This window comes from Nomascus leucogenys, chromosome 24 (assembly GCF_006542625.1).
Source record: "Nomascus leucogenys isolate Asia chromosome 24, Asia_NLE_v1, whole genome shotgun sequence".
NCBI classification, from domain to species: Eukaryota; Metazoa; Chordata; class Mammalia; order Primates; family Hylobatidae; genus Nomascus; species Nomascus leucogenys.
In genome coordinates this window covers 11236001-11263885 of record NC_044404.1, presented here as the reverse complement: position 1 = coordinate 11263885, position 27885 = coordinate 11236001, and the positions used below count along the sequence as shown (strand labels likewise).

Genomic DNA, 27885 nt, shown 5'->3' with positions numbered 1-27885 from the left:
TTCCAAATTACTCGAGACACGTCAGTATTGGGCATTATTGGAATTTAAATAACAAACACTTTTCAAATGACTTGGGAAGGAGGAGAGGAAAGATCACTGCTGCTTAATACATTTTATTCAGGTCTGTCATTACACTTGCGTGAGTAATCATGGGTGAGGTTTTATTTGCAGGAGGAGAAGGTCTTCCAGAAGAAGTTCCTGCAGGGCGTTCTGTCCCGGCGCGCGGATTGCTGGGGGGCTGTGCCTTCCTGTCGCCTGGCCACCTCCCGGGCTTCCTCTCCTATGAGGGGCCCAGCACTGGCCTGGGAGGTCCACTCAAACCACCAAGCGAGGAAAGTCAGGAGGCTGCTTTTCCTTATTCCTGCCGCTTCCTGCATATGCTTTTAAAGAGAAGCAGATGGCAAAGGAAAGAAAACTCAGCAATCTGGCTCAGGCAGCAAGCATTCAAAGATATGCAATCTCCTCCTTACTTAAAAAAAAAAAAAAAGATCTAAAAGACTACCCTGGAGAAGAGAGAAAGAAAATATTAAAATGAAAAGATGCTCCATAGCAATAAGCCTCACTTCCATTTAAAGGACGAGGATGAGAAAGTGAAGAGAATACCTTAAAGAAATTGCTCTAATTAGAGAAAAGGAAAAGTTGGTCATTTTAAGTCAAGGGAAAAAACCTGGTGGTTTTGCTCCATACTCTTTGCTAAGGTCCTTAATTAGGAGAGGTCAGGAAATCTGCCATTTTCCCCCCAGTGACTGGCAGCTGAGAAGTCCCGAGTTGTATCAGGCTAATTTACTCATTCTCCCACCTTTGGCCACATTCCTGGATGTTCACAAGTTGCTTTCTGAGACGATGGGACTGAAACGTTATATTCTGGTTTTTCAAATTCCTTAGAAAGCTTCTGGGAGTAATCTGCTGATAAATGGCCTGCCTGAAACTCATCTGATAATTTTAGAGAAAAATCCATTTTTAATGCTCAACTTTATATACTCTTTCTTGGAACTTTCTCAAAATGGAAAAAAGAACAATCACCTCACGAAGTTACAAATTCTCACAATGGAAAATGTAATGATGCCAATTACTCTGAGCCAGTGGGAGCCTGTGCTATGTATAACTGAAGGCTCTGGAAAGGCTGTCACAGCTCCACGCCTGCCCTGCAGTGGACAGGTACACTCGCTTCCCCTTTCCAGACACCCGACGGAGGGCCCTGCTTGAGCTGCACAGGTTTCCAGCAGGCTTCATGGGTTGGGATGTGTAACTGAGGATCAGTGGTCTGAATACGGCATCCCAGTACCTCGGGCCAGCCAAGAACACTAAAGTTCAGCCCTGTGTCCTGTCCAAGCTGTGAACTGCAACACACGTGCACACACACACACACTCACCATGCAGGCCAAAAAGCCAACAAAAGACAGAGTAGGCTAGCGTGTGGCCACGTCGGGGCTGTACTCACCTCGCTGTCTGGGCCAGTGGGGCCGCCCTCCAGGGACAGGGCAGCGGTGGCCGTGACCCCGGAGAGCAGCAGCAGCAGGAGGCCGGGGGGCAACGGCATCTTGTGGGCTGACTGGAACTTCTCTCCCACCCTGCTGCTGCTCTTCCTTCCTGGCAGCCCTGAAATCAATGTTTTGGGGACTTGGGTCTCTTCTTTGGAGCTTGGTGGGTATTTTAAGCCCAATCTCCAGCTGTTTTTTGTGTCTATACATGTCTAACGCCTGGATCCTCTTCCCTCACACAGTGACGCAGAAGCTGGAGCAATCAGTGCCCACAAAAGCGCTTTGGGGTTGGATCTAACTCCTTAATTAAAGCTTCAGGTCTTTTCCTGTGTTTAGAGCGAATTTGCTCTTATTTTGGAACGCATGTGCGCTTGCTTCTGGAGAAGTTCTGCTTCCTCGTAATTATGCCTATAGCAGGCAGGAAGCTGTGAGAACAAAAACAAGTGATTTAACATAATATAAAATTAGCCTAGGATAAGGAGCTTGAATGTGAAATTGTGCCCATGTGAAAGTATGATTGAAACTCATCCAGTAATTTCAGAGACATTCTTCTACTACGGGCAGAGAAACAAGGAGGCAATGGGGGCTCAGAGATGCTACAATCGTATCTGCTGGTTTCACCCAATTGTCGGCAAGGAGGCCCCAAGAATCGTTCCCAGTACTGCCTCTCAGCCCAGCAAGCCAGACCCACTGTCCTCTAGGCCAGGCCTTCTCAAACTGAAGTGCAGATGGATCGCTTTGTAGGCAGGTCCTGATGCACTGGGGCAGGGAGGAGTTGAGAGCTGCATTTCCAACAAGCACCCAGGCACTGCTGGCCCCGGGGCAGCCGGGCTCTGGCCCACCTAGGCTGGGGTGCAATGGCGCGCTCAACTCACTGCAACCTCCGCCTCCTGTGTTCAAGTGATTCTCCTGCCTCAGCCTCCCGAGTAGCTGGGATTACAGGCACCCGCCACCATGCCTGGCTAATTTTTGTATTTTTAGTAGGGGTGGGGTTTCACCATGTTGGCCAGGCTGGTCTCGAACTCTTGATGGTCCAGTATTTTCTTTTTTTTGAGATGGAGTATCGCTTTTGTTGCCCAGGCTGGAGTGCAATGGTGTGATCTCAGCTCACTGCAACCTCTGCCTCCCGGGTTCAAGTGATTCTCCTGCCTTAGCCTCCCGAGTAGCTGGGATTACAGGCATGTGCCACCATGCCTGGCTAATTTTGTATTTTTAGTAGAGATGGAGTTTCTCCATGTTGGTCATGCTGGTCTCGAACTCCCAACCTCAGGTGATCCACCCGCCTCGGCCTCCCAAAGTGCTGGGATTACAGGTGTCAGCCACCGCCCCCAGCCTGGACCAGTGTTTCCTTTTTGTTTTTGGATGGAGTCTCGCTCTGTCACCCACGCTGGAGTACAGTGGCATGATCTTGGCTCACGGCAATCTCTGCCTCCCGGGTTCAAGCGATTCTCCTGCCTCAGCCTCCCGAGTACCTGGGACTACAGGCGCTGGCCACCATGCCCAGCTAACTTTTTGTATTTTTAGTAGAGACAGAGTTTCACCATGTTAGCCAGGCTGGTCTCGATCTCCTGACCTCGTGATCTGCCCGCCTTGGCCTCCCAAAGTGCTGGGATTACAAGCGTGAGCCACCGCGCCCGGCCTGGTCCAATGTTTTCTAAACTGCTCCTGACCACCCACTTGTGGGTCATAGGCCAGTACTTTCCTTTCGAATGAAATTAAAATTAGTGTGCATCACCCGTAGTAAGGATAAATGATTCGCATTGTGTGTGTCGGGTGTGAGACGTGCTGTTACTGCAGGGCAGTCAGTTTGCGAAGCAGTGCCCGGCCCTGCCCTTGGCCAGCTCCCAGGGCTCTCTCTCCTCCTGAGGCTGGCACCACTGCTGAGAGTGCAGACCATGGAGTCCCTCTCTGTGCCACCTGCTGGTTCTTCCTCACAGGCCCTCATTGCTGAATCACACAGACAAATGCACAGACCCCTTTGCCCAACTGGACACTGAGTAGAATCTGAAACATCCACCCAAACCTGCTATAGACGACCAGCATCCAAGGCAAGGCTATAAATTGAAGTAACACAACCCAAAACTGACGGCACTTTCTAGAAGTGAACATATTTGTTTTCAGTTTTCCAAAGTCCTGGTTTACACCTTCAGCAGGGAAATCTCAATCTTGAATTTGTCACAGTCTTTTTGCTTATGTTAAAAGCCTAGGTAAGATCAGCATGGCCTGCTGGCCAGAGGCTTATACATCGTATGTTGCTTCATCTTTTATTTCTTTTGTTTTGTTTTGTTTTTTGTTTTGTTTGAGATGGAGTCTCGCTCTGTCACCCAGGCTGGAGTGCAGTGGCTCGATCTCGGCTCACTGCAACCTCCGCCTCCCGGGTTCACGCCATTCTCCTGCCTCAGCCTCCTGAGTAGCTGGGACTACAGGCGCCCGCCACCACGCCCAGCTGATTTTTTTGTATTTTTAGTATTTTTGTATTTTTAGTATTTTGTATTTTTTTGTATTTTTAGTATTTTTCACTGTGTTAGCCAGGATGGTCTCGATCTCCTGACCTCGTGATCTGCCCGCCTCGGCCTCCCAAAGTGCTGGGATTACAGGCGTGAGCCACCGCGCCTGGCCCATCTTTTATTTCTGTACCAAAATAATTCCCACAAATGACACTAAAAATTTTGAGTTATATTTGCAGACAAGACATTCACAGCAGTTCAGCCATCTTCTTTTTGTTTTTGAGACGGAGTCTTGCTCTGTCACCCAGACTGGAGTGCAGTGGCACACTTCGGCTCACTGCAATCTCTGCCTCCCAGGTTCAAGGGATTCTCCTGTCTCAGCCTCCCGAGTAGCTGGGATTACAGGTATAAGCCACCACGCCCAGCTAATTTTTGTATTTTTAGTAGAGATTTCACCATGTTGGCCAGGCTGGTCTCAAACTTCTGAACTCAAGTGATCCAACCCATCTCAGCCTCCCAAAGTGCTGGGATTACAGGCGTGAGACCACCACACCCGGCCTCACCAGCTTCCTATATCATTAGTCTAGTGTGCCAATTTGATTCTATAAGCTCATTAAACATTCCAGTATGGAACTTGCAATACCACAAGGGACCCACGCCACCCACACCCTGACAGAGGTGTTGCGGCCTAAAAGAAATAGGATACATAGACACAAATGAAAGACAAGGACATTTTTCAGTGCGATAAGAAGTGTGCAAAGGGGAATGTGCTGCAAATTGGGGAAGGATTTATGAGAACTGATAATGACTGTTTCAAGAAGGTGACAAACTTTAGGAGGTGGAGACAAGAGGATCACTTAAGCCCAGGAGTTCAAGACCAGACTGGGCAACATAGCAAGACCCCATCTCTACCAAAAAAAAAAGAAAATTTAGCCAGGCATGGCAATGCACACCTGTAATCCTGACTACTTGGGAGGCTGAGGCGAGAGATTCGCTTGAGCCCAGGAGTTCAAGACCAGCCTAGGCAACATGGCAAGACTCCATCTCTACAGAAATTAGCTGGATGTGGAGGCACATACCTGTGGTCCCAGCTACTTAGGGGGCTGAGGTAGGAGGATCACCTGAGCATGGGAGGTCAAGGCTGCAGTGAGCCAAGATTGTGCCACTGCACTACAGCATGGGTAACACAGTGAGACTTTATGACAAAAAAAAAGAAAAAATTTAGCCAGGTGTGGCAACACACACCTACAGTCTTGAGCACTTGGGAGGCTGAGGCAGGAGGATTGCTTGAACCCAGGAATTCATGGCTGCAGTGAGCTGTGATCATGCCACTGTACTGCAGCCTGGGTGACATAGCAAGAGCCCATCTGAAAAAAAAAAAGGCCGGGTGCAGTGATTCATGCCTATAATCCCAGCACTTTGGGAGGCTGAGGCAGGAGGATCACTTGAGCCCAGGAGTTCAAGACTAGCTTGGGCAACATACAAAACCCCACCTCTACAAAAAAAAAAAAAAAAAAAATACAAAAACTAGCTGGACGTGGTGGCACACACCTGTGGCCCCAGCTACTTGGGGGGCTGAGGTAGGAGGATCACTTAAGCATGGGAGGTAGAGGCTGCAGTGAGTCAAGATTAAGCCCCTGTACTCCAGCATGGGCGACAGAGTGAGACCTTGTCTCAAAAAGAAAAGAAAACTCAGCCAGGTGTGGTAACACACACCTGCAGTCTTGGGTACTTGGGAGGCTCTGTCAGGAGGACTGCTTGAGCCCAGGAATTCATGGCTGCAGTGAGCTGTGATCATGCCACTGTACAGAGCAAGAGCCCACCTCAAAAAAGAAAAGAAAAAAGAAAAGGCCAGGTGCAGTGACTCATGCCAATAATCTCAGCACTTTGGGAGGTTGAGGGAGCAGAATCACTTGAGTCCAGCCCAGGAGTTTGAGACCAGCCTGGGCAACATTCTGAGACCCTATCTCTACAAAAAAAACTAAAAAATTAGCTGGGCATGGTAGTGCATGCCTGTAGTATCTATTCCCTAAACTCTTCTTGATTTGATGCCCTGCCCTGCCCTGCCCTGCCCTACTGAGTCTCACTCTGTCACCCAGGCTGGAGTGCAGTGGCACAATCTCGGCTCACTGCAGCCTCTGTCTCCTGGGTTCAAGCGATTCTCCTGCCTCAGCCACCCGAATTTATTTTATTTTTTAGAGTTGGGGTCTTGTTCTGTCACCCAGGCTGCAGTGCAGTAGCACAATCACCTCACTAAAGCCTTGAACTCCTAGGATCAAGCAACCGTCTGCCTCAGCCTGCTGAGTAGCTAATTGGGTCTACAGGCATGCATCACCATGCCTAACTTAGTTTTTATTTTTTTTAGACATGGGGTCTCACTGTGCTGCCCAGGCCAGTCTCAAACTCCTAGACTCAAGTGAATCTCCTGTCTCAGCCTTCCAAGTTGCTGGGACTACAGACACAAGCCACTGCACCTGGCCAATAAGGAGTTCAAAGAGTGCTTATCCAAAAATGAAACTGCTAACATATGGGCCTTTGGCTGAACGTACTAGGATGGAAGGCTTTATGATTCACTTTTCATTCACTGATATGACACACAGACATTGTAATTAACATAAGAACAAGTGCTGAGCCATTTGCAGACCCGAAACCATGAAGTGTGAACTCGGTGCCCTGCTACGGCCATAGCTTAGCGCCTCCCTTTGAGAGTCAGGCTTTGGGGTGTCTTTTGCTGATCATATTTGAGCACAGATGGTATAAATTCTACTCCAAATGAATGCCATTTTCTCTCACCCATTCTAGAGTGAGCGGCCCCAAATGTGAACACTGTCTCCTGACTATGGCTGGGTGACCCTGAGCAGCTGGTGAACCTCATCAAATTTCCATTTGCTCATCGGGAGAAGGTGGAGAATCAGATCCACACCGATCAAGCTGTGGAGATCAGTGAGGTAATACATGGCGTACCCAGTGGGTGCCTGGCACACAGAAAGGGCTCCACAAACCCTTGCCCCTTCTCTTCACCATATTGCCGAAGGGTAAAGGGAAAGGCATGCCTGGACCTCTAAGAAATCCAAAGGCATGAGAAGACAGTAGGACTGGCACCCTTGGGAGCGTTTTCTCTCACAGACTAAAACAGGATGACGCGCCGAAGTGTTCTGATCTAGCAGCCCCAGATTTCCCCTCAGGGAAAACTACCATGAGCAGAACCACAGCTTCGTTACAAAATGGAGAAAAGTCACAGACAGCCAGGTGCAGTGGCTCACGCCTGTAATCCCAACACTTTGGGAGGCCGAGGCAGGAGGATTGCCTGAGGTCAGGAGTTCAAGACCAGCCTGGGCAAGATGGTGAAACCCTGTCTCTACTAAAACTACAAAAATTAGCCAGTCATGGTGGCAGGTGCCAGTAATTCCAGCTACTCGGGAGACTGAGGCAGAGAATTGCTTGAACCCAGGAGGCGGACGTTGCAGTGAGCTGAGATCGTGCCACTGCACTCCAGCCTGGGTGACAGAGCAAGACTCCATCTCAAAAAAAAAAAAAATTAAAAAGGGCCATTCCCAAACATATGCCCTTTTATCTGGTGATCAAAGGCGGCATGTGTTTAAAAACAACATTAGTAACCAGAAAAGCTAAATAAATATAGCTTTATTCATCTTTCAGAGATTCTCATTTAGCCTAGAAAATTACATCAAAAGATGAACTGATTTTTGCTTGAAAAAGTCAACCATGTTTAATTGCTCACACAATTTTAATTACAATAGATGTAATTTCTAATATATACCATTCAATCACACACCATTTTTATGTTCTGGAGTGAGACCTGGGAGTATTTTGCTTAAGACTTTCCCATTCTCTAAACCTAGCTTTTGCAGTTAACAATGTGGAGAATTCAGCACGAAAAGCCCCCTAGCCCAGCCTTTTTATTTTATTTTTTTAAATCTCTATTTAACCCTTCAAAGTTTCCTTTGCAGCCATATGCATTTCTAGGTGGCTCTACCTGTAGAAGGCTGCATTCTCCAAGCGGTGAGGGACTTTAATTCTCACTTTCCACCACTCCAGCCTCTGCTGGCTGCCTTGAATTTTTGCTACCATCCTCTGACTTCTTTTTCTTCTGTGCTTTTCGTTCTAGGTTAATCTGAGCAATCTCTTCACTTTTGTCTGTGATGTATTTTAGCTATAAAAAAAAAAAATCTGTATTTATATCTGGCTGTAACCATTTTATAAACCTAAATAAACAAACAAACAAAACTAAACCCTCCACAACCACCTCTGACTCAAAGAATTTGGGTAGAAAAGCCAAAGCCTGGGTTACATTTCTTAGAATTAAATGCAGCTTCAATTTTTTTTTTCTTTTTTTAAAAATTTTTTGTAGATATGAGAGTCTCACTACGTGGCCAGGCTGGTCTCAAACTCCTGGGCTCAAGCAATCCTCCTGCCTTGGCCTCCCAAAGTTCTGGGATTATTGGCATGAGCCACTACACCTAGCCAATAAGTTGTGTTATTAAGAGTTGTGACCAGGTGCAGTGGCTCATGCCTGGAATCCCAGCACTTTGGGAGGCCAGGGCAGGCAGATCGTTTGAGCCCAGGAGTTTGAGACAAGCCCAGGCAATATGGTGAAACCTCGTCTCTACAAAACATACAAAAATTAGCCGGGTGTGGTGGCATGCACCTGTAGTCCCAGCTACTTGAGAGGCTAAGGTGAAAGTATCACTGGAGCCCAGGAGATGGGGACTGCAGTGAGCAATGATTGCGCCACTGCACTCAGCCCCGTCAAAAAAAAAAAAAAAAAAAAAGTTGTGGCACATGCCTGTAATCCTGGCATATCGGGAAACCAAGGCGGGAGGCCTGCTTGAGTCTAGGAGTTCAAGACCAGCCTGGGCAACATAGAGAGACCACATGTCCAAAATTTGAAAAAAGAAAAAAAAAGTTGTGAGCATTAAATAATACATGTAAAATAGTATCTGGAAAAGCCCCTGTAAACTGCTATACAAATTCATTCACTCAACAACTATTTATTGAGCCCCTCCTGTGTGCCAGGCACACAGGTGTGTTCTAGGCAACACAGATGGAGAGAGAACAGAGAGACAAAAAAGCCCCTGCTCTTGTGGGGCCCACATTCTACCAGAGCCATCAAGTGCTTTAATGTCTAGCATTACACTCAGTCAGGAAATCTCCCTGGTGTCCTGGCTCTGCCACTGGCCAAAGCCACTAGCCTGGGATGACCAGAGTATCTCTGGGTCTTCACCTGAACAACGGAGGCTTGGTCAAAATGATTTCTAGACTTGAAAATATGGAAAACGTGTTTTCCTGCATATCCAGCCATACAGAAACTCCTTCCATACCTGGCCCGTTCGGAGAATTGTGAACACAGTAACAAAACCATCCCTACAGATTAGCCTGTGACCAGTCTCTGACATCATGTTGCAAATGAAACATGGGACCAAAGTTTTGAGGTATTACGAAAAAAGGCAAATTATAAAATCCAGAGAGTGCTGATTAGAAAATTTCAAATTGGCTTAGCAAGATCCATCATAATGAAAGCAAGACTGTAAATTACAGGCAGGTCTGAATGGTTCAGCCACCTCTAGTTTCTAATGCAAGGTGCCCTGGGGAATAACTTCATGGCTTCAAGTGATTGATTGGGAATAATGCATTCCAATGGGAAAGGGGAGTGAGGAAAGAAATTCATCTCTCACCAGTGAATTACTCCTCCTGGCTAAGAGCTTCACATCTTCAGTGTTAATTGTGGTTCTTTTCGCATGTCTGCAGAAAGGGCAGAAGCAAGTCACCAAAATGTTTGGTATTATTTAAAGTTTTGATGAAACACAGAAGTTCATGGTCAGACTTCAAACTAGCAGGGATCTCTAAGTAGCCCATCCTTTTAGATAAAGGGCATTAAGCAAAAGTGACACAAAAATTAGTGAAGTTCCTAAGACCCCAATTAAGTAAAGAGATGGAGAATGCGGAGGCCCATCTCTCCACCTCCGCTTAGGGCCAAGGGTACCTGAAGCATAAGAGCACAGACTGGAGGCTGGGGGCTTAGAGCCCTTCCAAACCTGGCTTGCTTGGTCACAGCTAAGGCCACAGACAAATCAAGAAGGTCAGTGTACAACTCTAGTGCAGAGAAAACGGTCCTCACGATACAGGGTGCACCCGCTTAAATAGACATTAAATAGAAGAACAAAGAGAACCTCCACAAAGGATGGCTTTACTTAGGTCAAGATCCTGATGTTCTCCAAGGGCTAACTTACAGGAAAAAGCATATGCAGACGCCTCCTAAGGCCCCATTCCCAACAAGTAGTTAATGCATTCCCTCCGCAATAACCCAGGTAGAACCAAGAACATCCTTTTCTTTTTTTTTTGAGACAGAGTCTCGTTCTGTTGCCCAGACTGGAGTGCAGTGGCACGATCTTGGCTCGCTGCAACCTCCGCCTCCCGGGTTCAAGCAATTCTCTGCCTCAGCCTTCTGTGTAGCTGGGATTACAGGCACCCGCCACCATGCCCCGCTAATTTTTTTGTATTTTTAGTAGAGACAGGATTTCACCATCTTGGCCAGGCTGGTCTTGAACTCCTGACCTCATGGATCCAGCTGCCTTGGCCTCCCAAAGTGCTAGGATTACAGGCGTGAGCCACCGTGCCCAGCCACAAAGAACACCCTTTAAACTGGAGTCTGCTTCTTGCTCACAAGTTGGACTCAAATTCTCATTCTAATCCTTTTATCTTTGCTAGGAAAGGTAATTTGAGATAATAAGCTCTATTCAATAATATATTACCCTGATTACACCCTTCTTCCATTTCTAACTTCCCCACAAAATACACAGGTACTTTGTAAGCGGAATAAATAGGAATCTTTGCATCCCTAATAACTAGCAAACTGGCCAGCACACATGGTGAATCCTCACTGAACAACTGCTGAGTTAAAAGATAAATTCAACACAGAAATTATTCTCCATAATTTGGCCAAATTAATCCTTCACATTCTGCTAAATAGACAAATATCACGCGTCATCTCATCATGATTGACAATATCTGCTTGTCACGAGATTAATACCCACTTCAAGAGATAATTTTCTAATTAGCAACCTGCAAGGACCAGGAAACAGGGGAGACAAAAGATGGAGGTGACATAAGAGCAGCCACAAAGAATGAGGCCAGACCACAGATGTTCTCGGTGGAGAATTTTAAGTGCGCATGGACAAGGTGGCCCAGTCTCAACCTCACAACCAGGCTGCTCTGTCTGTATTTACATTCTTCTTAAAGTACAGTAAAAGGAATAACCACAATGAACTGTTTACAGAGTGAACTTATCTGTTTACAAGAAAGCGTTTAGGAAACAACGATCTCAGTCCTCTCCACCACTTCAGCTTGGCCTCTGCTGTCTCTGCACTAAGGCCCTCAATGGAGGGGCAAGGCATCCTCTGCCAGCCACTGCATATCACAGACTCTCCTAAGTCAAACCTCCAAATCCAGAAAATTACTCTAGCTAGGGAAAATCAAAAGCAATTTTTCATATAACACGCTTCGTAACATGGGCTTTAAAGACGATTCCCAAAAGTTTCCAGAATGTATTTGCTATAGAATATCTATCTTCTTCAAAATGTTTGATTGTTAACAATACCAGGAGACTAGAGATTTCAAAGCTATATAAAGAAATTCACAACTCAGGCCAGGTGTGGCGGCTCATGTCTGTAATCCCAGGACTTTGGGAGGCCGAGGTGGGTGGATCATTTGAGGTCAGGAGTTCGAGGCCAGACTGGCCGACACAGTGAAACCCTGTCTCTACTACAAAGACAAAAATTAGCTGGGCATGGTGGTGGGCACCTGTAATCCCAGCTATTTGGGAGGCTGAGGCAGAAGAATCGCTTGAACCCAGGAGACGGAGGCTGCAGTGAGCTGAGATCACACCACTGTACTCCAGCCTGGGTGACAGAGTGAGACTCCGCCTCAAAAAAAAAAAAAAAAAAAAAAAAAAATTCAGATTGGCAGTTGCTTTCCAAAGTCTGCTAGTGAATTGATTATTTAGAATTTAATTGTGTATTCTCTGGCCAGGCATGGTGGATCACACCTGTAACCCCAGCACTTTGGGAGGCCGAGGCAGGCGGATCACCTGAGGTCAGGAGCTCGAGACCAGCCTGGTCAACATGGTGAAACCCCATCTCTATTAAAAACACAAAAATTAGCAGGCGTGGTGGCATTTGCCTGTAGTCCCAGCTACTCGGGAGGCTGAGGCAGGAGAATCGCTTGAACCCGCAAGGCAGAAGCTGCAGTGAGCCAAGATTGAGCGGCTGCTCTCCAGCCTGGGCGACAGAGAGAGACTCTGTCTCAAAAAAAAGAAAAAAACTGGCCAGGCACAGTGGCTCATGACAATAATCCTACCACTTCGGCTGGCCGAGGCGGGTGGATCACCTGAGGTCATGAGTTTGAGACCAACCTGGCCAACATGGTGAAACCCCGTCTTTACTAAAAACACAAAAATTAGCCGGGCATAGTGGCAGGCGCCTGTAATCTCAGCTACTTGGGAGGCTGAGGCAGGAGAATCACTTGAACCCAGGAGGCGGAGGTTGCGGTGAGCTGAGATCGTGCCATGGCAATCCAGCCTGGGCAACAGAGTGAGACTCCATCTCAAAAAAAAAAACAAAACGAACAAAACACAAAAAAACAGCCCCTGCTCTCAAGTTTCCCTCTTGCTCCAAAAAAAAAAAGAAATAATAATTTAAATGTGTATTCTCTTTGGCCGGGCGTGGTGGCTCACGCTTGTAATCCCAGCACTTTGGGAGGCCGAGGCGGGCGAATCACGAGGTCAGGAGATCGAGACCACGGTGAAACCCGTCTCTACTAAAAATATAAAAAAAAAAATTAGCCGGGCGTGGTGGCGGGCGCCTGTAGTCCCAGCTACTCGGAGAGGCTGAGGCAGGAGAATGGCGTGAACCCAGGAGGCGGAGCTTGCAGTGAGCCGAGATCGCGCCACTGAACTCCAGCCTGGGCAACAGAGCGAGACTCCGTCTCAAAATAAATAAATAAATAAATAAATGTGTATTCTCATAGAAACTTCTCATAACAAGCTCACCGAAAAGAAAAAAGATGCCAGGTACAGTGGCTCAGCTCATGCCTGTAATACCAACACTCTGGGAGGCCAAGGTGGGAGGATCACTTGAGCCCAGGAGCTCTAGGTTGCAGTGAGCTATGATCCTGCCACTGCACTCCAGCCTGGGTAACAGAGAGATCTTGTCTCAAGAAAAAAAAAAAAGAAAGAAAAGAAACAAGAAAAAAGAAAACAAATTTGTCCTAATGAAACAATGTTACAAATACTCATTAGGTTCCCAGGCCAGCCTACAGAGACTATGTAACATAGAGTTGACTTGAAACAGTCCATCTTTCTCAAACTGGGGTAATGATAGTCTTGGGAGTAGAGAAAGTGTGACAGGGACAACTCGAATCCACAAGATAACCAAAGCTGACCTTCCAGGAATATCAATTTTATTCAGGGATAAAACAATGCTTTTTTGTATGAAAGCAAACTGGAATTCACACACAAGACAAGTCTTCAAATGAAACCTGTACTTGTGGGTTGTGCTAAGAAGAGGGGGTGCTTCCCTGCCTCTGGCTGCACCCCAGACTCCTGGAGCCTCATCACTGGACTCTGGACTCACTCAGTTCTCAGAGACAGCCTTTCCACAAACTTTTTTGTTGTTTGTTTTTTTTCTTTTTTTAAGAGACAGAGTCTCACTCTGTCACCAGGCTGGAGTGCAGGGGCACGATCTCGGCTCACTGCAACCTCCACCTCCCTGGTTCAAACAATTCTCCTGACTCAACCTCTTGAGTAGCTGAGATTACAGGAGCATGCTGCCACGCCCAACTAATTTTTTTTTTTTTATTTTAGGAGATGGGGTTTCACCCTGTTGCCCAGGCTGGTCTCGAACTCCTGAGCTCAGGTGATCCACCCGCCTCGGCCTCCCAAAGTGCTAGGATTACAGGTGTGAGCCACCACGCCCAGCCTCCACAAACACTTTTACATAAAAGATGTCGCCCTTCCTTGTGGAGCTTATGGTCTAAGTCACACACACATATACACACACATGCACGCACACACCCCTTTCCCCGCCAGTACCCAGCAAAAGAAAATCAACTGTTTGCCGGGTGCGGTGGCTCACATCTGTAATCCTAGCACTTCGGGAGACTGAGGCGGGCAGATAACTTGAGGTCAGGAGTTCAAGACCGGCCTGGCCAACATGGTGAAATCCCATCTCTACTAAAAATACAAAAATTAGCCAGGTGTGGTGGTGCATGTCTGTAATCCCAGCTACTCGGGAGGCTGAGGCAGGAGAATCACTTGAACCCAGGAGGCAGAGATTGCAGTGAGCCAAGATTGCACCACTGCACTCCAGCCCGGGTGAGAGTGAGACTCTGTCTCCAAAAAAAAACAAAAAAAAAAAACAAAAAAAAAAAAAAACAAAAAAAACCTTTTATGTAGTTTTAAAAACACAGAATATCTGAAAGCCTAATGTGTTACCATGCTCTAATTTCATTTTCCTAATAGAATTTTTACAGAAGTATTTTCAGGCTGGGCATGGTGGCTCACACCTGTAATCCCAGCACTTTGGGAGCCCAAGGCAGGATTGCTTGAGACCAGGAGTTCAAGACCAGCCTGGGCAACATACCAAGACGCTGTGTCGGGCCGGGCGCGGTGGCTCACGCCTGTAATCCCAGCACTTTGGGAGGCTGAGGCAGGTGGATCATGAGGTCAGGAGATCGAGACCATCCTGGCTAACACAGTGAAACCCCATCTCTACTAAAAGTACAAAAAATTAGCCGGGCATGGTGGTGGGCGCCTGTAGTCCCAGCTACTCAGGAGGCTGAGGCAGGAGAATGGCGTAAACCCCGGGGGCGGAGCCTGCAGTGAGCTGAGATCGCGCCACTGCACTCCAGCCTGAGAGACAGCGAGACTCCGTCTCAAAAAAAAAAACAAACAAACAAACAAAAAGATGCTGTATCTCTAATATAAATATATATGTGTATATATATATATATTTATCATTTTTAAGTATTTAAATTTTTCATTTTTTTTCCCACAGCTAACAAAGAAATAACAAGTAAAGGTGATTAATATCTTTCACTGGGGAGGAGGGCCACACATAAGGGGCAACTGCCTGAATCAGCAATGACTAAGCCCCATGAACTATCAGTATCCCTTCATACTATCTTATCCCTTTTGGCCAAGCTGAAGATGCTAAGCGGTTTTCAGGGACGAACATACACAGGAATAGGACAGATTGAGAGCTTGCCCTCCGAGAACTCACTGCTTTAATTCATTCAAAACACGCACCCGAGAAACAAAGAGCTAACGGGAACAAGGTGAAAAGTAAGGGGTGTGGGAGAGGCTGGCACCGAATCCAAGTGGCAGCAAATTAGAACGCTTTCGCCCTTTCAGGCCTTCATCATTCAAATTGCTTCATAAAAGCAATTTGGTGCAATTGTTTTCAATTACCTGCGGTACTAATTGAAGAGCTGAGCATAAATCACCTGTAAAAGCTGAGGCTTTAGCAGCTGAAAGCAAGTCACCCACTTTCCAAGGAGTGCGTCTTACTGGGAACAAATGCGGCAAATGAAAACCCCTGCCTGCCATTCTGTGTACACCTGCAAGCAATTACCACCGCGGACACGCTGCAGCTCCCTCCGCAGACAGGCGGCCACCCCCAGGCACCATGTTCTCAAACCCTGAGCAATCCAACCACCCGAAGACATGGTTTTTAACACAGGCACCACCATTCAGGGTCCTGGAGATGGTATTCACACCTTTTTAACTTGGAACTGAATAACTTGGGTTCTTTAACAAAAAATACTTGGAAAACTTCAAAAAATGTTCAAGTAAGTCTGAATCACCATGATTGAAGCAGGCGTCATGTTCTTGCAGAACCATGATTAGAGACAAGCCTCCACAAAACACACGGAAAACTGAATAGCTAAAGCTCTCCTGAAATAACCCACCAGATGGAGAGGCCCCGAAGAGCTACACAGACGCAGTGTCGGATAATCAAGTTCTCTACCCACCTTGCAAACATTTCAAGGTCTTTGGCAAAATTTTCTGAAAGAGAAGAAAAAAGATACACACTTTAGGCACCCTCCCATCTAATTTCAGAAGCAGAAAAAGTGAAGCCTTGATTTCTACAGCCAGTACAGTGACCTGACTAATACAACAAACCCTCTTAAAGGTGAAAGGAGGCATTTCCAGCAGCCCCGCCATTCCATAAGAGCCTTTAGCTTTTTATGCATGACGATCTCCTTGTCCTTCCCAGAGCCCTTCACCCTTCATGGCAAGTCTTCCATTAATTGTGACTACGCCTCTGGTTTCTAGAAACTATCCTTTAACTTCTGCTACAGTTAAGGCTTGTGAGGCCTTTCATTTCCCCTCTGAAGTCAAGCAAATACCAATGCTACAAGCTCCGCTGTCAGAGAAACTATGGGTGATATAAAAATGTTATAAAGCACTGAAATAAAGAATTTAACGTCTAATGTTCCAGCCATCAGGGCAGTTTAAAACAATAAAATAAAGGCATTAATGCCCCAGTGTTAGTGTAATAGGAAAAAAATAGTTCTTCCCATAAAATACCCACATCTCGCAGCCAAGAAGAGAAGTGTTTCATGAAGAACGCATGACGATGATAATGTTCTTGGTCTGCTGGTCAGACTCCCCACAGCTCCCACCCACCCACGCACTGCTCCCAGGTGAAATCAACCTTTGGGGTTTACAGACATGGCTGGGGAGGCCGAAGCTTCATACCGCACTGTCGGAAAGTCAACTCCGAAATGGCCGCAATGGTCTGTTTGCTGAACTGCATCTCTTTGTCCAATGCAACTTCCTCGCAAAGACAACCCACAGTATAGTGAACTGCTGCCTTTAGCCTCTGGGGAAAAAAATTGAAATATTTCATGGGTAAGGCTGCAAATAAGAGCTTTTCACGCCTTAAAAAGTTAAGACCAAGGAGAGGGTCTGCTCAGCCCAATCCCTTTGGTGCTTTCCATAATGGCTGAGTGGCTTTTCAAGTGTACAATAAGTTAATGAGACCCGCTGGAGTGTGACTTGTAGAAACATTACTTCCTTGTTAATGGTTATGATTTATGTCAGGTAAAGATAAGAAATTAGATGGCAAGTCAGTGGGGAGACAGGTCAGACTGGTGCCAGCCAAGGCCCTGAGTGGTTTCACTCACTTATTCCAAACCATCTGCAGAGCTCCAACTGAGTAAAGGCATATGCTAGGTGTTTGGGAAACAATGAAAAACCAGGCAGGGAACTTTGCCCTTAAGGTGGTTAATCAACTAAATACAGAAGGATCCCATCCCTCTGCTGCAAGCCCCTGGCAGCCCCAGGCCTGCATGTCACAGAGGACAAAAGTACAACACGGGAAAGGCTCAAGAGGGCACACCCACCCCTCTCGATTTGGAGGGTTGGGAGGCCACCTCCACGGGGCCCTCACTGGTCCTTGGCAACCCTTTTCAGTACTGAAAAAGATCTCTCTGCCCCTTGCAGAAAATTACCGAGAGGGGAGGATGAGCCTCAACTGCAAGACAAGCTAAGCAATGGTCTTGGCCACGTGTCAACAGAGTTCTGTTGAGCCCACCTGTGGGTACTCTGCCTCGGGGCTGAAGACATAGCTGAGCTGCACATGATGACAGCTGAACCCACAAGGGCATAAAATCTACCAGCAAGTGTTCAACGCATAGGCAAGAGGAGGAGGAACTGCCAAAAACACAAGTCCAGGACCTCAGGATAGAGGCTAGACAGATGAGGGAATCTACCTTCCTGAATTTCAGACCTCACAAGACTAGGTAAGCTGAGGCCTCTGGTAGGAGAAGCCAAAGAGCCATCAACCTGGGAGGCACGAAGATCACAGGTGTGATCACTGCACACTACAGCCTCGAACTCCTGGGCTCAAGTGAACCTCCTGCCTCAGCCTCCTGAGTAGCTGGGACTACAGGCCCACATCACCCTGCCCGGCTCAGGATCATCTTCTTTAGGTATGGGTGGGGGTCAGGGTACAAGACATTAATTCTTCTGAATGCTCTTGGCTCCAGGAATTTTTCTGACCTTCCTCCTCCTCCTCCCCTCCCCCTGGGTGGGCTGAGGGTATTACTGCACTTAGAGGCTAAATCACTAAACTCAAGGGCAGGACCCTGTCAATTTCGTTCACTGCTGCCTACCAAGTGCCAAGAACAGTTGGTTACACGAATGGGGGGAAATCTTCTACAAGCTAATCACAGCTGAGGAGCAAATTTCTCAGCCCATCTTTGCAGCTTCATTTCATCAGTAAGCATTTGTTCATCTATTGAGAGCCAGGCTCTATTCTAGGGACTAAGAACAGGCCGGGCACAGTGGTTCACACCTGTAATCCCAGCACTTTGGGAGGCCAAGGCGGGCAGATCACTTGAGGTCAGGAGTTCAAAACCAGCCTGGTCAACATGGTGAAACTCCGTCTCTACTAAACACACAAAATTAGGTGGACGTGGTGGCAGGCGCCTGTAATCCCAGCTGCTCAGGAGGCTGAACCAGGAGAATCTCCTGAACCCAGGAGGCGGAGGTTGCAATGAGCCCAGATGTGCCACTGCACTCCAGCCTGGAGTTTCACAAGAGTGAAACTCGGTTTCAAAAAAAAAAAAAAAAACAGGGTAGGCAGCACCAAAGATGACTAAATGCAATGCACCATCCTTAACTGAATCCTGGATGAAGGAAAAAAGACAGTTAAAATAAACATCTTTAGGACAAGTGGGGGCACTTGACGATGCACATTGAATGGAGTTTTATCAAAATTAATTGTCCCACTTCCTGAGTGGGACAATTTATTGAAATGATGTAGTAGGAGAATGGCTTTTTTTTTTTTTTTTTTTTGAGATAGAGTCTCGCGGAGTCTCGCTCTGTTGCCCAGGCTGGAGTGCAATGGTGCGATCTCGGCTCACTGCAACCTCCGCCTCCGGGTTCAAGCAATTCGCCTGCCTCAACGTCCCGAGTAGCTGGGATTACCGGGGCCCGCCACCACACTCGGCTAATTTTTGTACTTTTAGTTGAGAGGGGGTTTCCATGTTGGCCAGTCTGGTCTCGAATTCCTGACCTCAAGTGATCTGCCCACCTCGGCCTCCCAAAGTGCTGGAATTACAGGCGTGAGCCACCGCGCCCAGCCAATGCCTTGTTTTTGGGAGATGTGTACTAAAGAATTAAAATGTAAAGGCGAAGTGTCAAAATATCTGCAATTAATTCTCCAATCACGGGGAGGGCGGGGAAGCATGGGAGCAAACAGAGCAAAATGCTAACCAAGGTGACGCGCATCTGGGCATTCTGTACCATGTTCTTGCAACTTTTCTGAACGTTTGAACTTCTCAAAATACAAGGGGCAGGGTAGACAGCTGCTGCAGTGTAACTTTGTAGAGAGGAAACTCCCACGTCTGGAGCTCATTCCTGCGTTTCTTCAGTCCGTCCTCTTTAAGGTCGCCACTCCGGGTCTTGCTTTTCGCCTCTTTACGGAAACGTTCTCAGCCTCTGCCGCCCCATATGCCCGGCGCTGATGAAAGGAACGAATGGGATGCCCGCAGCTACCCTGACAGGTAGTTATTCTTATGACGATTTTGCAGAGAAGAAAATTGCGTTTGGGCCGAGTCGGTACGATCACGAGTTGGCGGGGCGGAGATTCGAACCCACATCTAAGGACGAGCTCTGGGCCTGACTGGTCCGCACCGCGTCCCTGCGTAAGTAACGAGGGGTCGACGCCTCCAGGGCCAGCGTTCCAGAGCTCCGGCCCGAACCGCCCACCGCGCTACGGGCGTCACCTGGAGTGTCTCTAATGCCGACGTTCTACCCTCAAGAAAACCCCATCCGAGAAGGGGAAACCGAGGATTCGTCGCAAAGCCAGAAGGTGGCCTCTCGCCGACGGACCCCGGCGCCCGCCAGCTCCCCTGGAACCGCTTTCTCCCCAGCCGGCGTAGGCCAGGGTCCAGCCGCTTTGCCGCGGAAACCGCCTCCCAGCACCACCCGCGGCAGTTGAGCCAACGCGTGCGCAGCTGCGGGGGGCGCCCATGAGAAGCCGCCGGGGGCTTCCGGGTACTTTTCTGTCCGCAAACTTGACGCCGTCCTGCCCCAGCCGAGCCCGACCCCCGTTTTCCTGTACCTGTTGGTAAGAGAATCGCTGCTGCTCCTCGGTCTCCGCCTCCTCCTCCATCACTGCGGGCAGACCCTGGGCAAACGCAGGAGGGCCGAGAAAGGGCAGTGGTGCGCGGCCAGGTCGGATTTTCCCGCCGCGGCGCGGGCGACGGGCCGCGCGGGCGGACAAAGTACGCAGCTCCGCCCTGCCTCGCGCGCCCCCTGGTGGCGCTCCGTTGAGGGGCCTCCGCCGTCGGCCTCCAGCCAGCCCCCCCTGCTCAGCTTGCTCTGCGGAGGTGGCCAGGCGAGGCGGGGGCATGACCACCGAGGTCACTGCTGCACCCCAGAACCTGATTCAGCGCCTGGCACAGCGCTGAGCACCACTCTCCGCGAAACACATGTGCGCATAGGTGCAAAGCGTGTTCCAGTCGGGTGTAGAGGATGCATAGCCCACGATTATCAGGAGCTCCATGCACCTGTACCTCAGGAGTATCTTGCGAAATCCACCATCGACTTTATCATTCTATCACCAACAATAGCGTCACAAAGTCAGACTACAGTGAGTGAATGCCCCGTGACCTCATTCAGCGAGTGGAACAGGAACTGCCTTGTTGCCATTGACAGGAGCAGAGTTCTGACACAAGTGGTACTGTTTTTCCTTTGTGTTAACAATGAAGTGAAACCATCAAACCCAATTTTGGTTTGTTTGTTTTTATTGTAGTTTTTTGAGAGGCAGGGTCTCGCTCTGCCACCCAGGCTGGAGTGTAGTGGCACGACCAAGGCTCACTGTAACCTCCACCTCCTGGGCTCAGGTGATCCTCCCACTTCAGCCTCCCGGGTAGCTGGGACCACAAGTCTGCATCAGCGCACCTGGCTAATTTTTATTTTTTGTAGAGACCAGGTCTCACTATGTTGCCCAGGCTGGTATCAAACTCCTGGCTTCAAACAATCATCCCACCTCAGCCTCTCAAAGTGCTGGAATTACAGGTGTGAGCTACCATGCCCTGCCTGTATTTCTAGGTTTTTGTTTTGTTTCATTATTTTTTATTGCCTATATTTCTGTATTCTGCATTTGTCACAAGCAGGTGCTACTTTCAGAACGGAAGGAAAGCACATAAAACCACTCCTTCTCTTCCCTTCCCAGGGACGTCCCTCAAGTTCCCTAAGCTTGCCAAGGGCCGAAACCCAGATCAAAGCTTTTTGGAGGAATCAGCCTTCTGAGGACTTTCCTCTGCATCTGCTCGGTGGGTGGCATCTGGAAATGACAGGCACTTCTTGCCTCTGTCCACTGCTCCCTGTGGGCATCCCAGTCAACCTGGACAGTCCTCCAGCCCAAGCAGGGCAGGCCTCTGACGGATTCCCCTAATGGGCAGCATGGGGCTGGGCAGGGCAGGCCATCCAGGGTGAGCCCAAGCCTGCAGCAGGAGAGAAGGCTGGGCGCTGGTTGGTGAGCAGCCCCACTCTAGGGCACACCGTGGCTGCAGAGCCCAGCTCCCTCCCTGGAGCCTGATAACCCCAAGCAAGTCACAGGACCTGGCCAAGCTTCATGTCCTTCATTTATCTATTGGGGACAGTAGTTCCAACTTCACAGGGCAGGTGTGAGGTTTTAAACAATTGCCTCACATAAGAGCTAAAGAAATAGTAACAATTCGTCCCAGGAATTTCCTGTGCTTTGTACCTGTATGTTCCCTCATTTTAAAGCAATTGCTTCCCAGGATTAAAGAACATTATTCCAGTGACATGTGTGCAATACAGAGGCACTTAAGAGTCTCAGAGGCCAGGAGCGGTGGCTCATACCTGTAATTCCTGCACTTTGGGAGGCCGAGGTGGGTAAATCACTTGAGGTGAGGAGTTTGGGACCAACCTGGCCAACATGATGAAACCCCGTCTCTACCAAAAAATACAAAAATTAGCCGGACATGGTGGCACATGCTTGTAATCCCAGCACTTGGGAGGCTGAGGCAGGAGGATCGCTTGAACCCGGGAGGTAAAGGTTGCAGTGAGCTGAGATCGCACCATTGCACTCCAGCCTGGGCGACAGAGCGAGACTCTGTCTCAAAAAAAAGGTCTGAGAAATAGGTCGAGGGCTGAGGTATTCGTTACAGAAAGTGGAGCTGGGTGTGATGGTTCAAGCCTGTAATCCCAACACGTAGGGAGACCAAGGCAAGAGGATCACTTGAGTCCAGTTCAAGGCTATACAGTGATCCATGACTGCACCACTGCTGTCCAGCCAGGGTGACAGACGGAGACACTGTCTCTAAAAAAAATAAGGAAGAAAGGAGATATTAATATTTGGTTGAAACTTACTTGATGAAGAAGTAGCCCTATAATCTGGCCACTAGATGTCAGTGTTGCACTACAGCATGAAGCAAGGCCAGGGCCCGCTGGCAATGTTGCCGAGCACTTTGCACCTGTCCTCACTCTAGGCACTCATTTAATATCTCATTAATATCTCATCTGCCCTCAAAAGTAGGTGCTGTTAGCCCCATTTTACATGAGGAAACAGGTGAAAGAACTCTGCCCGAGGCTAAACTACTGGGAAGTGGTAGAGCCCAGATTTGATTATGAGCAGGCTGGTTTCTGAGTTTCCGGTTTATCCCCTGCCCTCACCATAAATAAGACAAAGACCTTTGTGGGTTTCTTTAATCCTTTTCATCTGCATTAAGGAGGGTTCCATAAATATTTAGTTCAATAGCAATACTTATTTTTCTTAAAAACTGCACTGTAATTGGCCGGGTGTGGTGGCTCACTCAAGCCTGTTAATCCCAGCACTTTGGGAGGCCGAGGTGGGCAGATCACCTGAAGCCAGGAGTTCGAGACCAGCCTGACTGAAATGGAAAAACCCCGTCTCTACTAAAAATGCAAAAAAAAACAATTAGCCAGGCGTGGTGGCGCATGTCTGTAGTCCCAGCTACTGGGGGTGCTGAGGCATAAGAATCGCTTGAACCTGGGAGGCGGAGGTTTTGTGGTGAGCTGAGATCGTGCATTGTACTCCAGCCTGGGCAACAAGAGTGAAACTCCGTCTCAAAAAAAAAAAAAAAAAAAAAACTGCACTGTAAAATGTCAATACAAAAATCAATCTTGGCCGGGCGTGGTGGCTCACACCTGTAATCCCAGCACTTTGGGAGGCCGAGGCAGGTGGATCACCTGAGATCAGGAGTTCGAGACCAGCCTGGCCAACATGGTGAAACCCCATCTCTACTAAAAATACAAAAATTAGCCAGGCATGGTGGCGCGCACCTGTAATCTCAGCTACTCAGGAGGCTGAGGCAGGAGAATCGCTTGCCCGGGAGGCGGAGGTTGTAGTGAGCCAAGATCGCGCCATTGCACTCCAGCCTGGGTAACAGTGAGACTATGTCTCAAAACAAAAAAAAAATCAATCTCCATTTCATAGGTTTATTCAAGAGAAGGTAAAAATTAAAAAATAATTTTCTGACCTTGCCTGCGCCCGCCTGGAGCCAGCGGTTCTCCAAGCACCCAGCATCCTGCGAGACGCGCCGCGCACCGACGGAGGGGACGTGGGTAGAGCAATGGTGGCTAGGCTCGGGCTGGGGCTGCTGCTGCTGGTACTGCTCCTACCCACGCAGATTTATTCCAATGAAACAACTACTGGAACAACTTCAAGTAACCCCTCCCAGAATACTTCCAACTTTGGGATTGCCCCAAATCCAACTACTGCCACCACCAAGGCGGCTGGTGGTGCCCTGCAGTCAACAGCCAGTCTCTTAGTGGTCTCACTCTCTCTTCTACATCTCTACTGTTAAGAGACTCAGGCCAAGAAACATCTTCTAAACTTCCCCATCTTCTAAACCCAATCCAAATGGCGTCTGGAAGTCCAACGTGGCAAGGAAAAACAGGTCTTCATCGAATCTACTAATTCCACACCTTTTATTGACACAGAAAATGTTGAGAATCCCAAATTTGATTTGAAGAACATGTGAGAGGTTTGACTAGATGATGGATGCCAATATTAAATCTGCTGGAGTTTCATGTACAAGATGAAGGAGAGGCAACATCCAAAATAGTTAAGACATGATTTCCTTGAATGTGGCTTGAGAAATATGGACACTTAATACTACCTTGAAAATAAGAATAGAAATAAAGGATGTGATTGTGGAATGGAAAATAATAATCATAATAATTTTCTGGTAAATATTATACATATTCTGTAAGCACATGAGGTCAGGACTTTGGACTTCTCTCACCCCTGACATAGGGTACCTAGCACAATGCTTGGCACATGGTAGGTGTATCATAAACATGCCAAATGACTGAATGAGTGAGGCGATGAACCGTGCACGCCGACAGGTCAGACAGTCTCATGATTAAGTGCATGGACTCTGGCACCAGATCTGTGGGATTCAATTCCAGTTCTTCAGTAGCTCTGACCTTGGACGAATTACGTAGTATCACTGTGCTTCATCTCTAAATTAGGGATAGTAATAGTGCTTACTTCAGAGGGTGCTGCGAGCATTCAGTGAGTTACAGAGCCCGGCACACACTCTCAATGTTAGCTAGTAGTATACATACTATATGAGACCCTCAGGAAAAGCCCCAAATAGTGCTGGTTCCCAACTCTGCTACGTAACAGATGTTCCTTTTCAGGGGCAGCATATGTGGCAGACTGTAATTTACGAAGATGGCAAGAACAATGTCTCCTGATCCATGTGCTTTTCTAGAACCTCGTACTCCCCCATCAAGAGGTAGAGTCTAATCCTCCGCCCCTTGAGTCTGGGGAGCTTGTGACTTGCTTGGAACCGATTTTGGACGGCTATAATCCTGCCATGTAATATTCACAGCTGGGTTTTTAAAAGCCACGTGTGTGCTTCTGCCTCCTTAGCGGGAAGACTTACCTTTGGAGCCCTGGGCCAACAAACAAGCTGTTTCCCTGGCCTGAGGCCATGTGATGAGGCCACATGAACTTTTTCCAGCTCGTAGCCCTAGCTGAGGTCCCAGCCAACAGCCAGCATCCACCGCAAGATGAATGAGAGAGGACCCTCCACACCCCCGAGCCATGGTGCCATGCCTGCTCTCAAGTCCTCCTAGCTGAGGCCCTAGATGTGTGGAGCAGACAAGCTGCCTCTGCCTCCCCCATCCCCCCACTGTGCTCTTTCCAGATTCCTGAGCCACAGAATTAGGAGAAAATTTAAATGGTGGTTATTTTACACCACTGACTTTGGGGTGGTTTGTTACACACCAGTCCGTAGCAACTGTGACAGCATACAAGATGAACAGAGTGAACAGATGCATTCACCTGCATGCTGAACAGAGTGCTGAAGGCTCCCACCCCTTCCAAAATGATGGGCTCCACATCTGCCTCAAAGAACGTGTAACCCCTGCAAATCCTTCCCTAAAGTCTCTTTGCTTAGCAATCTTTCTGCTTGGCCCGGCATGGTGGCTCATGCCTGTAATCCCAGCACTTTGAGAGGCTGAGGTGGGTGGATCATTTGAGGTCAGCAGTTCAAGACCAGCCTGGCCAACATGGGGAAACCCTGTCTCTACTAAAATACAAAAATTAGCCAGGTGTAGTGGTGGACATCTGTAATCCCAGCTATTTAGGAGGCTGAGGCAGGAGAATTGCATGAACCAGGGAGGTGGAGGTCGCAGTGAGCAGAGATCGTGCCGCTGCACTCCAGCTGGGAAACAGAGTGAGACTGTCTCAAAAACGAAAACCAAACTCCTGTTTCCTTGTCTGACCCTTGTCTGTATAACACCCCTTTGTGTCCCCAGTAAAGCAGAGTTGTGGCTGACGTCATTAGGGGCCTATAATTTCTACCTCAAAGAAGCCACCAGATCTGTCCCTTCAGTGGTTAGACTGAACAGGACTGACTTGGCTAAGGGCAAAACCCTTCTTTCCACCTCCTTCCACGCTCAGAATTGTTTGGCAACCTCTCTTTAGGAGGCAGGTAATAAACAGTAAACCTTACATAGTGCTCACTGTGTGGCCGGCTCTGGTGCAAGTGCCTTGTGTTTAATCGGGAAGACGGCTCTGTGAGGTAGGTGTTATTATCATCCCTTCTATGTAGATGAGAAAATACACATATAGAGGTTAACTAACTTCTGAAGTAAGGCTGAATTTGTGGCGGAGCCAAGATTGGAGCCCAGGGCCAGGCTTGGTGGCTCACGCCTGTGGTCTCAGCACTTGGGCGGCTGAGGCCGGAGGATCGCTTGAGCCCAGGAGTTGATCAGCCTGGGCAACATAGGGAGAGCCCATCTCTACAAAGTTTAGAAATTAGCCAGGCATGGCGGTGTGCACCTGGAGTCCCAGCTAGCCAGGAGGCTGAGTTGGGAGGATCACCTGAGCCCAGGAGGTTGAGGCTGTGGTGAGCCATGATAGTGCCACACTGCACTCCAGCCTGGGCCACAGAATGAGACCTTGTCTCAAAAAAAAGATAGAAATGCAGAACATGGGGCTCCACCCCACGAAGAGCCATTTTCAGGATTCTACCGAATCAGAATCTACATTTTTTCAAAATCTCAGGGGGGTGGTGGTGGGAGTGGGGGAGTTGTAACAGGTTAGTTTGAAAAGCTCTGACCTTTCTTAACCTCTACAGCTGCTGCGCAGCACACAGAGGCACCCCCACCAGAAACCTTTTGAAGACTGGGGTGCAAAGCAAATTCACCACTGGTGCTGAGAGGTAACATCTGGTTTCTCTCAGTAGAAACAGCACTGCTGGCCGGGCGCAGTGGCTGCTGCCTGTAATCCCAGCACTTTGGGAAGCTGAGATGGGAGCGGCATCACTTGAGCCCAGGAGTTTGAGGCCAGCCTAGACAACATGGCAAGACCTTGTCTCTACAAAAAATACAAAAAATTAGTGGGGCGTGGTGGCACATGCCTGTAGACCCAGCTACTCGGGAGGCTGAGACAGGAGGACCACCTGAATTCGGGGAGTTCAAAGTTGCAGTGAGCAGTGATTGAATCACTGCACTCCAGCCTGGGCAAGAGCAAGACCCAGTCTAAAAAAAAAAAAAAAAAAAACACCACTGCTCCAGGCGTCCAGGGGTCCAGGGGTCCGGCACACTCAATGGTAGTAATTGCTGCCACTATTTTTTTTTTTTTTTTTTTTTGAGACAGGGTTTTGCTTTATCACCTAGGCTGGAGTGCAGTGGTGTGATCATGGGTCACTGCAACCTCCATCTCCTGGGCTTAAGCGATCCTCCCACCTCAGCCTGCCACCTAGCTGGGATCATAGTGTGCACCACTGCGCCCAGCTAATTTTTATTTTTTGTAGAGATGGGGGTCTCACTGTGTTGCCCAGGTTGGTCTCAAACTCCTGGGCTTGAGCAGTCCTCCCACCTCGGCCTTCCGAAGTGCTGGGCTTACAGGTGTGAGCCACTGCACCCAGCCTTGCTGCCACTTGTATAGGTTATTTACTATGTGCCAGGTACTGTTCTGTCTTCCCTTGCTGAATCCCCAAAACAGCCTCAAGGACACAGGTGCTATTATTTCCCATTTTACAAATGAGAAAACTGAGAACACAGTGAATAATTTCCCCAAAGTCTAATAGCTAGTAAGCAAAGAGGGCTGGATTTGAAACCAAACTCCACCACTCACAGCTTTTTGGAAGGTAAGCGGAAAGGGGCTGAGTGGATTCCCTTCTGATCATTACTGTTTGAAACATCGTGGGCCCTTTGACACTTAGCCTCTGACCTCTTGCTGTTCTCTCTTCATTCCAGCAGTGTCCATCCCTCAGCCTCAGAGCCAGGTGAAAAGATCCCCCTTGGGCAGTGCCTTTCACAAGCCTTAAAGAAAAATCCTGTCACATGCGGCTACTCGGGCTTCTCTTAAATGTACAGGGAGGGCAGGGGGAGTGCGTGGGGGCTGATCTAGCGAAGT

The 27885-nt window shown here is 48.3% G+C and overlaps 2 protein-coding genes across 5 annotated transcripts; both read right to left on the bottom strand.

The window, feature by feature from the left end:
• Window positions 1–97: 97 nt before the first annotated feature.
• On the bottom strand, window positions 98–16676 carry LOC100591911 (cortistatin). Its single transcript, XM_030805046.1, has 3 exons — window positions 15974–16676; window positions 1442–1599; window positions 98–380 (listed from the first exon to the last, which is right to left on the bottom strand). Exons 1-3 carry the CDS (start codon window positions 16164–16166, stop codon window positions 162–164), a joined length of 570 nt encoding a protein of 189 aa, XP_030660906.1. The 5' UTR covers window positions 16167–16676; the 3' UTR covers window positions 98–161.
• Window positions 98–20255, bottom strand: CENPS (centromere protein S). 4 transcript variants are annotated; one of them, XM_030805047.1, is made up of 6 exons: window positions 20077–20255; window positions 16704–16827; window positions 15974–16007; window positions 9622–9688; window positions 7923–8099; window positions 98–380 (listed from the first exon to the last, which is right to left on the bottom strand). In XM_030805047.1, the coding sequence occupies exons 1-5, from the start codon at window positions 20125–20127 to the stop codon at window positions 7959–7961; spliced, it is 417 nt and encodes a 138-aa protein (XP_030660907.1). In that variant the 5' UTR covers window positions 20128–20255; the 3' UTR covers window positions 98–380; window positions 7923–7958. The 4 variants fall into 4 exon arrangements, with proteins under 4 accessions (XP_030660907.1, XP_030660910.1, XP_030660908.1 ...); XM_030805050.1 differs by having other exon boundaries at window positions 299–371; XM_030805048.1 differs by lacking the exon at window positions 98–380 and adding an exon at window positions 1529–1599.
• Between the last annotated feature and the right edge of the window lie 7630 nt (window positions 20256–27885).

Bases quoted from the DNA above. Each gene is read 5' to 3' on its own strand.
- CENPS (XM_030805047.1), bottom strand. From the start codon at position 20,127: ATGGAGGAGGAGGCGGAGACCGAGGAGCAGCAGCGATTCTCTTACCAA. The intron at 16,008-16,703 runs GTATGAAGCTTC...CTTCTCTTTCAG, and splicing joins GTTGACTTTCCGACAGTGCG to AAAATTTTGCCAAAGACCTT. The intron at 9,689-15,973 runs GTGGGTAGAGAA...CCCTTTCTGCAG, and splicing joins GACCTTGAAATGTTTGCAAG to ACATGCGAAAAGAACCACAA.
- LOC100591911 (XM_030805046.1), bottom strand. From the start codon at position 16,166: ATGGCGGGGCTGCTGGAAATGCCTCCTTTCACCTTTAAGAGGGTTTGT. The intron at 1,600-15,973 runs GTGGGTAGAGAA...CATTGATTTCAG, and splicing joins GACCTTGAAATGTTTGCAAG to GGCTGCCAGGAAGGAAGAGC. The intron at 381-1,441 runs GTGAGTACAGCC...TCTCTTTAAAAG, and splicing joins CCACTGGCCCAGACAGCGAG to CATATGCAGGAAGCGGCAGG.